The sequence below is a fragment of the Clarias gariepinus genome, chromosome 4 (assembly GCF_024256425.1).
Source record: "Clarias gariepinus isolate MV-2021 ecotype Netherlands chromosome 4, CGAR_prim_01v2, whole genome shotgun sequence".
NCBI lineage: Eukaryota > Metazoa > Chordata > Actinopteri > Siluriformes > Clariidae > Clarias > Clarias gariepinus.
Window position 1 is genome coordinate 9,357,129 of NC_071103.1, and position 12,550 is coordinate 9,369,678.

Below are 12,550 nucleotides of genomic sequence, written 5' to 3' on the forward strand. Positions count from 1 at the left end.
GAGATAAATTTCTAAAATGTACTTAAACAAAGGGAAATTGCTAGGCACCTGGTCATACACTCCCCAACTAATTTGCATTTGAAAAAGCACATAAAACTCCATAAAAGGCAACACTTACAGAGAGGAAAATGCAAAATAACTACTAAATGGCCCCCAAAAAAAGAAAAGAATAATTTTTTACATGTAGCAGTGGGAGCACTTTTTCTCATCACTCTTTAAAATCAGTATAAGCGATGGTGCAAATCATGCAACCAAACTTGTGTTAATGGAATACCATTATATTTGGCGAACTCGTAAGGCAAGAACTGTGGGGCATGGTGATGGTAGTGTGATGGTTTGGGGAAATGTCTTTTAAAACATCCAAACCTGAACCCTGTTGAATTCCTCCATAGCACTGCAGGACACTAAAAACTACAGACAGCATATGGCTGCAGTAAAGGTTTATAAAGGGATATAACCATAGACTGTATAAGAACTGGTCAAACAACTGCAAGATGTCCCCCATCCACACTCTTTTCTGAAGAATGGTTTTGCTCAAGTGTGGGAGCTCTGGTCGTCCTCATCCTGACAGGAGCTGACTTTGGGTAGCCCATAGGCAACTGGGAACCAATGGATCCTGGCTGTTGGTTGGAACATGCCTATTTACCTTAGTTACCACAAGCTAGCTTAGCTTTAGTGGAGCTAAAACTGTGTCATCCTACACACACATCCTGTGTCAACACCTAAAGTAAAGCATAGCATGCTAAATGCTAAACAATGGAGTGCAGTACACCTACAGTGCAGCTGCTACTCACTTTGGCCATGCCCCTAATTATGTATAATTTTATGGCGTAATGTAATTTTAACTGAGGGACATAAAACCTCACGCCCATACACTTGTCATGAATAGGAAATCTAGATATAGGGACCAAACTCCTTTTTTTGTACCTGTAAATGTTTATTTCAGTTGTAAAGTTGGACATTTTAACAAAGTGGTTTATGGAGAGGCATGGTAAGGTCGCTTTGCACCTACAGGGTTTGGGTTCGATTCCCGCCTCAGGTCTCTGTGCATGGAGTATGCATGTTCTCTTCATGCTTGGTGGGTTTCCTCCTGGTGCTCTGGTTTCCTCCCACAGTCCAAAGACATGTAGGTTAGGCTAATTGGCGTTCCAAATTGCCCCGCAGTGGTGTTATTGAATGAGAGGAAGAGTGTGCCCTGCGATGGATTGGCACCCCATCCAGGGTGGACCCCGTGTCATGCCCTAAGTCTTCTGGCATAGACTCCAGGCTCCCCGTGACCCTGTTTACAGGATCAAGCAGTATAGATGATGAGTAATTAAGTAAGTCTATGAAGATTGACCCACCTTTGGGACCACACCTAGTGGTCATTCGAGAAACTGCATGTATTTGACACTTTTGCGATGTAACAAGCTATTGAAAGGAAGAGACAGTCTTTTTCATACAGTGGAAATGAGTGTTGAATTAAACATTTTCTGTTTAAATTTTCCTAATAAACACATAAAATGTCATTCAGAGTGTTTGGACAAATTCAGGAAAATCAGAAACCTGAAACACGAAACAAAGGCAGAATAGGAAGAGGCTGCAACATAGTCACTGAGATGTTATATAGATATATACTTTATTAATTCTCTCTGGTAAAATAAAATTACAAAATAATTTCAACCTCAAACCGAACATCCCTTAGCAGTAGTTAATATTATTAAAGTCGGTATTAATACAGCGACCGTTAACTGTCATGATGAATGAGAAGGATGCCATATTATATTAGTAGTAAATATTCGCTATAACTGCGTTAGTAATTGTTAAATGGTAAAAAATAAAAAAAACAATTAAATCATGAAATGAATCAATAAAAAATAAAAACAGCAATACAAAGCTAGTTTTAGTTAACAGCATCATTTTCAATAATTCCAAGCAGATGTAATTCAGTATTCCGGCCACAGGATGTCACTATGAGACAGTTTTTTTATTTAGAAATAATGGTCTCTGTAGAACTGAGGGTCAGCAGGAAAGAGTCTTTTTTTTTTTTTTTTACCCAACACACCATTAGCACAGGTTCAGTTACACTCACAGAAAGACTAATTGTCATCTCTACAGTTTATTCCCTTGTGAGCAGCTGTTTAGTTGTGTGTGTGTGTGTGTGTGTGTGTGTGTGTGTGTGTGTATTGACTGGCTTCAGTTTCCCCTCACTGCAAAGGTCTCGTCTTTCAAGTGGTTACAGATGCTGTATAATATTCTATAATAATTTCCCTTTCCCCGTGGTAACATCATGAGGTTTTCAGGACTTTTGTAAATGTATACCTCTGACCGCATCCTTTCTTCCTGTTGCCCTATAGACAGCACTTTGGTAACAGATATTTAGAGAAAGTATGTTGGTGTGTGTGTGTGTGTGTGAGAGAGTGTGAGTGTGCAATACAGAGATTAAGAGCAAATGTAGACATTCATGATAACAGTGTGAATAGGCTTTCGTGTTTATTCCACGAAATATGGCAGTTCTTATTCCGTGCAGAAGTGAGTGTTTTCTCCTCAAAAATAACGGTCCATCTGGCAGTGTTCAGTGGTGTGGGTTTAGTGCATTGTTGCGTGTGTGTGTGTGTGTGCGTGTGTGTGCCTCTGACACAGTGTTTGCGCTGGGTCTTAATTCCGTGTCCTGTGAATAAATCGTAAGGGCAGGTCTGGCTCTGTGTTTATGTCTTGCCATTGGTCTTAGTATTGATTAGAGTTCTTGTTAAAGGGATGCTTATTAATATGTGGTTAGCAGTCAGGTAGAAAATGTGTCCTAAGCCTTGATGATTCATTTCCTGATGGATGGAGAGACACTTTTTCCTCCAATTAGTGCAGAATCCATTACTACATAATTTCTCCCTCTTATCTCGCTCACACTCTCATCATCAACTTTTTATCTGTGTGCAACTTGTTTCTTTATTCCCAAACCTACTTCAGCCCTCTGAACCTGATTCCTCTCTACGTTTTAGTCTCTATGTCATTCTAAGCCACGCTTTCTGTCTCCAGCTTGGCAGAGCGTCTGTTTCTCAGCAGTTGGATGTACTGGTGTTGGGGCTCTCCTCTGAGGCCTGGTTGTTGGCACTGGGCGTAGGAGTGATGAGGGCGGGCACGGTAGGGCTGGGGGTCTTGGCGTCTCTCTCCTGCAGTAAGCGGATAAGCGCAGCGTGCTGGGCGTTTAGCGTGGCTGCCAGGTGAGCGGGCAGAGCGCTGAAACCTGCCGTGAGCTGCTCCACTCGCTGCTCCAGGCTCAACATCTGGCGTTCCAGATCTTCACTGCGGTCATTCAGCTCAGACATGAGCTCATACATCACGCTCTGCATCTACACTTCCCCAGAGAGAGAGAGAAATAGAAAGACGTAGGCAAACGGAAAATGGGAGATGATGGTGGGGGGCAAAGAAGGAAAGAGACAGCGGAACAGAGATAGACATCAAGGGAGCGGCATGGAGAAGAAGACAAATAGGAGAAGACAGACAGAAGGATAAAAAAAAAACAAGAAGAAAGAGACAGAAATATAAGCCCGTCAATAGATAGATGGGCAAATAGGAAGGAATGAAAAGAGGAAGAAACAGAGCGAATCACGAAGAAGGAAGAATGTAGAGAGAGAAGGTCAACGGAAAAGAAAAACCGTTAGACAATGCCAGAGAGGGATCGAAAGAAGGCAGGCAAAAGGAAGACAGAAAATGAGAAAAAGACAGAGAGGGAAACATACCCCGAGAGTTAAAGACAGAATAAAAGACAGTCAGAGCCAGAAAGAGAATTTTTAAACAGGAAAAGAGATAGTGGGAGAAAGAAAAGAACAAATGCACGCAATGGGAAACATTGATTAAGTGTCAAGAAAATGTGTTAAGGAATGGAAGGTGAGAGAAAGGGAAGAAGGAAGAAAAGACATATTAGTGAGGTCTTGGTGATGACTACTAAAAGTAAGAACTTGATGATAATCCCTTGTAATAAATTGTTTTTAATCAAAAACTTTGAGTCATTGATTTGCAGCTCTGTGATTCTGACTTGGTCAATATATAACTTCATTTCGTCCTAATTTCAAAATAAACAAAAAAAAAAAAGAGAAAAGAGCAGAAAAACCTCTTCAACCCAAATGCACAAGTGGCAGGTAGGGGTCGTGGTTTAGCATTACATTAAGAGGTGTTAGGGGATAAGCTAAGAAAAGTGATGTCTAATGTGGCACACCTGAGCCCTGTTCCCGCTCAGCGGAGCACAGCTAGGTTTTCCACAGTGAGTCTAAAGCAGGTGAATACCTCTTGCAAGGTTGTCAAGATCCTGTCAGTCAAAAATTTGCAAATTCAACTCAAAATGTGTAATTGCTGTAATCCAAATCCTAATTTTGTGATTCAGGTGTAGACAGTGGCACTCAAATCAATCAACACGCTGGGGTATTGTAAATAAGCTAGTAGGAATAAAATCCATCAGACTTTTAAAGATGAAGAGATATGATGATGATTGTTATTATTATTATTATTATAAGGAAAAACATCTATACAATGCATTGCTCAGCACATAATTAATTCATACTGATATACACTGACGGGCCACTTTATTATGTACCCCTAGCTAGGTTGCTACTGGGTCGGACCACCTATTTCCTTCAGAACTGTCTTAATACTTTGTGGCATAGATTAAGGAAACATTCTCTTTAGTGGTTAAAGGCTGTGGGTTACTGGGTTACTGATTGGAAGGTTAGGGGTTCAACCCACAGCACCAAGTTGCCACTGTAGAGCACTTCAACAAGGCCCCTAATCCTATCTGATCCTGTAACCTCTCTTTGACCCCAGCTTCCCAACTGGGAAATTCGAAGAAAAAAAAAATCGCACTTTGCTGTGAGGTAAATGTGACAAATTATTGAATATTATTATTTGGTTCATACTGACAAAAAAGCATCATGTAGTTCCTACAGATTTGTTGTCTGCACGTCCAGGAAGCGAATCCAAAGGCCCTCTTTTGGATTGAGATCTGGTGAGTTCATTAGGCTAGGTTTGTGACATTGCGCAATATCTTGGGGCCGCATAGGGATGGGGATGGTCAGTAACAATACTCGGGTAGGTTGTAGCAGTTAAACAATGCTCAATAGGCCTAAGTGTGCCAAGAAGATATCCCCACACCATCAAATCACTACTACCACCAGCCTGAATCATTGATTTCATATTCTTGATGCCAAATTCTGGCCGTACCAATCGAATGTCACCGCTGAAATCAAGACTCCTTAGACCAGGTGTCGTTTTTACAATCTTATATTATCCAATTTTTGGTGAGCCATATTAATTGTAGCGTCGGTTCCACGTTCTTATCTGGCTTGATTGGCACTTGGTGTTCTTGTTTCTGCTGAAGCTGTGACATGTTCTGCATTCAGATATGTTCTTCGGCATAAGATGTTTGTCACAAGATGTTGTTTGGAATTGTCGCCTTTCCATCATGTTAAACCAATTGGGCAGTTCTCTTTTGACCTCTGGTTGGATATTTTCTCGTTTTAAGACCATTTTCTATAACTCTTAAAGATGGTTGTGCTTGAAAATCCCTGGAGATCAGCAGTTCCAGGAAATGGCACCAACAACCGTGCCCTGTTCCAAGTCACTTACAGTAAATCACCTTTCTTCTCCATTCTGATGCTTGCTTTGAACCGCATCTACAAGTCTAAATGCTGCCATGTGATTGGCTTGTATTTGCGTTAACAAGTAGTTGTACCTAATGAATTGGCCAGTAAGTATATATTAGATCGAAACTTCCGCCATATACACCATTCAATTCAATTCAATTCAATTCAATTTTATTTGTATAGCGCTTTTAGCAATTTTCATTGCCGCAAAGCAGCTTTACATAGTCAAAAGAATTATTTAGGTTTGTATGAAATGTGAATTTGTATGAATCAAAATGGTCAGTTTGTCCCTGGTGAGCAAGCCGAGGGCGACAGTGGCAAGGAAAAACTCCCTGAGATGGTAAGAGGAAGAAACCTTGAGAGGAACCAGACTCAACAGGGAACCCATCCTCATTTGGGTGAAACAAAAAGCAGTAAATGATCTGCATTTATACAGTGTGTAGGGTGGGAGGCAGTTCAGCTATAATAGCTGATGTTAATTGATGTTAATATGGAGTCCAGGTAGTTATTGAAGACCCAGGTAGACTTGTAAGAAGTTCCAGTCATGAACTATCGAACTGTCAAGTCCCCAGAGAAACAGTTGCCAACACCAGTCAAGGCCATATACACCATGGCATGCTGTCACTGACAACCAGTGTAGTTTGCATTCTATATGTGAAATAATGAAATTCACAACTTCTCTTATTCCCCCAGTTTCCTATAATTTTTTTTCGGTGTACGAAAGCACATTATAATTCATGCATGTGCTAATCACACATATGCTACGGACAAATTAAAGAACGAATTTCTCACTACATGATTATATTACCTACATCACACAACAGAATATGTAGTAATGCAAATTACATAAGTCATCACTTTACATGGTTTTATAATGTATATGAGTACAGTATATGGCTACTTAAAAGACATTCTGAATATAGCACACTACCCAAAAAAAAATAAAGTAATATCTGGTTGATGACTGCTGAGATGGACAGCTAAAACCTAAACAAAGCCCTAACAGCACACTGGAACAGCCCTTAAGATGGCGATGATGGGGATTCCCTGAAGGGAAATAGGTGACGGGAAGGCATTTTGAGTATGCCGAGTGAAAAACTCACACAGACCACACTCAGTCTCAGACATACAGTATGCATGCACACATCTTATCGTTAACATTGTCGGTCTCTCTTGCACGAACCACACACACTCACTCACACACATACGCGCTATGAACTTGCAGTATTTAACTGGATCACTCTCTTTCTATGTCTCTCCACACACTCCCACTGACATCCCTACTTTAACACTGGTTCTGGTTGCTAGGAGACGCAAAGCCACAGAAACAAGCAGGTCAACATGGAAACAGAATTACTGAGATATATTTGGGCAGGCAGAGCTGTGTGTGTGTGTGTGTGTGCGCGTTTGTGTGTCACCTTGGAGGCAATAACAGGAGCTAATGTCTATGATAAGACTAAAAGGCATACTCGTGTACATGTCGAGGTTGGACAGAATCAGCGCACGTTTCTCGGCTGATATTGATTTGTAAAGAAATGTGTGTGTGTGTGTGTGGTGAGTGATTATGTGGTTAGGTGTGCTCTCACCTTTGAGAGGTCTACTAGTGTATTGGCCTGGTCACTCAGTTTTCTTTGCTCCATTTTTACACTTCGCAGTCTGAAAGCACATACACACAATGCATTATTGCAGTTATTCATGCCAGTGTTCTGGGCAACATCATACTATTGCTCTTAGCTTATTTTCATGCAACCCTCTTATCTGTACTTGTCTCTGTAGACTAGTCCACATGTACATGGGTATTTAAAACGACCAAAAAAATAGGGGGTTTCCCTCTTCATTCTTAAAAAAAAAATCCACATGAAAGAGCAAAACATGCTGTCAAGGGCATGGCAGACCAATAGGCGGTGATATAACCCTAACTTAAGGTTTCTTCCTTATGTCTACTTTTCCCTCTGGCTTGCTCATTAGAGATAAACACATCTTTAAATTAATATCTAAAATTTATATTTATATGAATTCTATGCATCATTCTCCATTTGTAAAAGTGCTATACAAATAAAATAGAATTATACATAAAGGTCCCGGTATGAGGATCATTTGCAAAAAATGTTGCTATAAAAATTCATGAATTATATTTGCAGCATTTGGCAGACACTCTTATCTAGATCAACTTACATTTTTTATCTTGTTTTACATGTGAGAGTTAAGGGCCTTGCTCAGGGGCCCAACAGTGGTCACTTGGTGGTGCAGGGGTTTGAACTTGAGACCTTCTGATCAGCAGGCCAACACCTTAACCACTGAGCTACCCCTGCCCTTAGCAAACCCCGCCCCCTTGACATGAGACAATCTTATAAAATCGATTTAATGTAGTTTTTAGTTACATTCCAGAAAGATTAGAAAAGTTTGACCATATTTTACCACACTCAAAAGAGCATGTTTCTTTTATTTGAATGGATCAGACTAAAAGCGAGTAGTGCATCTCTGTTTAGTATCTTAAATGTCTACGTATCTTAAACGTCTACCAGGTTCAGTGTATAAAATCCATGCATCAGTAAAACAAACAAATCCTGAAAATACCTCCTACTGTCCCCACCTGTATTTGTATTTATTAAGGAAACGATTTGTGTTTCATCTAAATAAGCTGCCTGTATTCGGGAATGCCCTCTAATGTATAAATTCCAATCAGATCACCAAGAAGAAGAGTGAGGCCTTAAGGATATGAATCTGGCAGGTCTGAGACTAATAAGTCACACATGTCTAGTGCAGGAAGACAAGCAAGACACGGACGATATAAGATATCCCTCAGTTACGCCATCTATTAGCATACTGAGTGGTGTAACGGTCGGTGCTGTGTGCGTATGGCTTAATCTATATGTATATGTCTTTTCCCAGGAACCCACTGTCAAATGGGATAAAGCATTTAGAGCCAGAACTTTAACAGTGTAGTTAAGTCTGTCCTGAAGGCTTACAGAAGGAATGAACATAAGTGAAGAGTTTATAAAAAGAATATTTTTTTACTTTTTAAAATCTGTGTTTTATGTCGCCAGCTACCTCTTCTGCACTAAAAGCTCACTTCACTGCCCAGCTTTGAAAGCTTCTTAACAAGGTAGCAGGTTAAAAAAGCCGGCGAGTTGTTAAACTGAAATCAGTGAAATTACTTAAATTGTTTCTTTCTTCAAAAGTAATCAGTGCTAATTAGTATTGTCTACTTTGTACCTTGCTAGCAAGAGCTTTACACTGCTTTTAAGGTACTGCAAGAGGACACGCATATAATTCAATTTAATACAATTCAATTCTTATATATATCACAATGGTCATTGTCGCAAAGCAGCTTTACAGAATCAAAAAAAAAATAGATGCAAATGAGTTTGAAAAGTGTGAAAAAACATGTATAAATTAGATACAGTGGAACCTTGGATTACGTGCATAATTTGTTCCGGATGTGGGCTCCTATTTCCAAACACTCGTAAACCAAATTGAATTTTCCCATAAGAAATAATGGAAACTCAAATGATTCATTCCACAGCCCCAAAAAATAAATACATAAAAATAATGAACACAAAATATAAAGTAAAAATAAAAGAAATTCACCTGCACTTTACCTTTAAAAAAAGAAGAAAAAAAAGTGCTGTGTATGTGAAGCTAAAGTAAGAAGCCCCTCCCCTCTCCCACTTCTTGTCTTACACAGTTACGCGTCCTCCATTTTTTTTTTTTTTACACACGCACGCACGGAAACACTGTTTTATCGGGAAAAAAAACAAGAAATCTCTCTAATGACACTCGATTGAGAGGCCATACTAACGGAATCCTCCCTGCTGTAAAGTAAAAATAAAAGAGTGTGTGTTTCTACAGTATGTGTGTCTGTAAGTGTCTGTGAAGGCGAAAGTAGGAGGATCTCTGTGTGTGTGTGTGTGTGTGTGTGTGTGTGTGTGTGTGGCAGGCACGGTGTCCAATGATGCACGCGCACACACAGACACAAAGAGCAGGCTGATACAGAGAGAGAAAATGGATCTTTAACCTCTCTAATGAGACTTGCTTTTGCTTTACACGTGCACTGTACACACACGCATACAGACACAAAATAAAATGTTCTACGCACACGTGGTCACAGTGTTATTGTAAACAGTACACATATGCACTTATGTTGATTATAGCAGTAAGAGAAGCGCACTAAGACCCAGCAGGGGAGACAATTACCCACAATTCCACAGCGCAAGAGAGAGAAAAACCATTGGCTCAGTTGTGATCACGTGACGCTCGGCGTCAAAACAAAAAGCGTATGCATGATACAGGTTATTCGCAATATGAGGTTCCACTGTACATAGATCATTTGTTTAGACTGGAAGGTCAGTATAACAGAATAGGTGTTATCAGGGTGGCTCTGTGGTTAGCACTGTCGCCTTGCACCTTCGGCTTGGATTCCTGTTTGGGTATGTGTGCATGGAGTTTGCATGTTCTCCCCATCTTTGGTGGGTTTCCTCTGGGTACTCTGGTTTCCTCCCACAGTTCAAAGACATACAGATTAGGTTAACTGGCGTTGCTAAATTGCCTGTAGTGTATAAATGAGTGTACATGTACTGTATGTGTGCCCTGTGATGGATTGGCACCCTGTCCAGAGTGCCTTGAGTACCCCGCCTTGTGTCCTAGATACCCTGGGATGGGCTCCAGGCCTAAAGTGGTGTTTCGTTATTGGAGGCTCAGGTACAAAACAGTTTTTTGAGAGTTCCAGTTCTGAACCATTTAGCGACTCCAGTTGTAAGCCATAACTGCATCAACAAGTCCAACCATATCGTGATAGTCAAGTGGAACTGTCCGCAGCAGACCTCATGGGACCATTAAGGAGACTTCACCACTCATGAGATATACCAATGAAGGTGTAATATAAGTACCTGATATTCAGATCTGATCAAGATGAATTATTTATCTGATTAGAGTGATCAGACATTTTGCCAGATGGGTTGGAACTGAGCTTTCAGCTTTGTAGATCTCCAGAAACCGGGATCAAACCTAACGCTAGGTCAGACAGACTAACTCCCGCTCTATGGATATTCTACAAAATCCAGCTGGCCATAACTACAGCTCCTGTCAGTGTGCCAGATACCAAGCTATACCATAGACAGGGAGTGGGCAGTGAAGATTATCTTTCTGCTTAGGCTAATTTGAAATTATATTATGCGCTTGTTAGTGTTTGGATATATGTGAACGTCAGATGGGAATCAATACCAAGTGGGATGCCTGGAAATCGATTCTTAAGGCGTATCTGTGAATAAATGAGGCTGGACTGAGCGTGTACGCATTTGTTGTTGGTGTTGTTGTTTTTTTCTTACTGGTGGATGGCTTGCAGGAATTTCCTTTGGTGCTTGCGCACACGCGAATGGTCGATCTTCTTCATCAGCTTGGTGTGTTTGTAGATCAGCCATGTTTCTCGGAGAACGTTGGCAGCTGCGTTCTTTATCTGAAAAGGACACAAAGCCGTAAAAACCACTTTAGCAACAGCTCGCACACGAGAAGCAGATCTCAAGAGAAAAGACAAACTGAGCTCACTCCGGGAGCGTATATACATGCAAAAACAAAACAATTCTCATCTTGGCAAAAAGGTTGAAGGATTTGCTCACATCATGCCAAGCACAAATCTGCCTTTTACCACCAGATAAAAATCAGCTGAATTTGATCAAGACAGAAAGTATCTGTTACAGCTGTAATATCCAAAATGCATCATGAATGAACGATGATAATAATCATTTGTCTTTTGAAATATGTATCTATGATGTACATCTTCGTCTTGGTTCTGTACATTGGTTTAATGCCAAACTAAAGAGGAAATAATTGAAAAAAAAAGATAGAAATCTTGAAAGGATGCTGCAGTAAAGACAACAGCTTCTCATATTTAATGACATCCTGATTTGGCAGTGTTTCACTTGTCACTGCTTTTTTAGCTTCAGATTTAGCATGAAAGTGCTTTCATTAAATAGCAGAGGTAAAAAAAGTTAACGTTTAGCCCCTGCCTCATAGGTTTAATCTGATAGAGAGAAGAGGACAATGTAGGAGCCATCAGGTCCATATTAATACTCGAGAGAGAGAGGTGCTGATCATCGCAACCTAATACACACCTACTATATCTACACTCATTATTGCGGGCAAAAGCGTATAATCGGAGTGCAGCTGAACTTGATCAGAAGGTGTGAATTATTTTGTAGACAGTGGTTCAGGCTTTAACATGAACAATAGGTTTACATTAACATGCTGGTTGTAATACATTATTGTTTCTATAGTAACAGCTCATAAACAGGAACTATGATGGCAGATGTGCTAAGACTAATAATAAACAAATTGTTTAAAAATGGTGTTGTTAAACAAAATCCATAATTATTGATGCGGTAACCTAGCACACTTGCCGATCTATGAAAATAATACACTCATAAAAACGTCTGCAGCCATGTGACACGACATCATGCATGAAAATGCTTAAATAAAATAACATTATGTGATGTTATTGAGTTTACCTGAACATGACCTGAAAAACAAAACTACACTTAGGATGACATGCCAACGTCCATCGCAAACGTCTCTGTTGTATGTCACATTGAGTCACGCTGATGGAGGAATTAAATAAAGCAGTTTATTATCTGATAATATGTTGTGTAGGACACAGAAGCATGCGCCGGTTAGGGCTAAGGCTGGAATTTTGTTTTGATTTTGTTTCGATTGATTTTTTTTCTATGAATACAGTTATTGAAGTAGACATGAAAAGAAGTCTTAACAGTACCAACATTCCTTAAACGGATTCCTTGATTCAACTCGACTCGTCATTGGTAGTGTAGAATCAAGTTCCGGAATGTTAAACCGCAAAGCATACTTAACAATTTTCATCAGTGCGTTTTTGTTCAGCGTTGCACGTGCACATTGCTGACAAATGCGAGCCATCTTCGCTCCCTGAT

The 12,550-nt window shown here is 40.1% G+C and overlaps 1 protein-coding gene across 3 annotated transcripts in view; it reads right to left on the reverse strand.

Annotated features, from left to right (window-relative positions):
• Window positions 1-1,599: 1,599 nt before the first annotated feature.
• kcnn3 (potassium intermediate/small conductance calcium-activated channel, subfamily N, member 3) overlaps window positions 1,600-12,550 on the reverse strand; it is a 98,437-nt gene continuing 87,486 nt past the window's right edge. For all 3 annotated transcript variants that reach the window (XM_053495503.1, XM_053495502.1, XM_053495504.1), the window contains exons 8-10: window positions 10,940-11,067; window positions 7,199-7,268; window positions 1,600-3,326 (exon numbers count right to left, since the gene is read on the reverse strand). In XM_053495503.1, coding sequence (XP_053351478.1) covers window positions 3,033-3,326; window positions 7,199-7,268; window positions 10,940-11,067 — 492 coding nt within the window. In that variant the 3' untranslated portion in view covers window positions 1,600-3,032. The remainder of the gene's footprint in view (window positions 3,327-7,198; window positions 7,269-10,939; window positions 11,068-12,550) is intronic.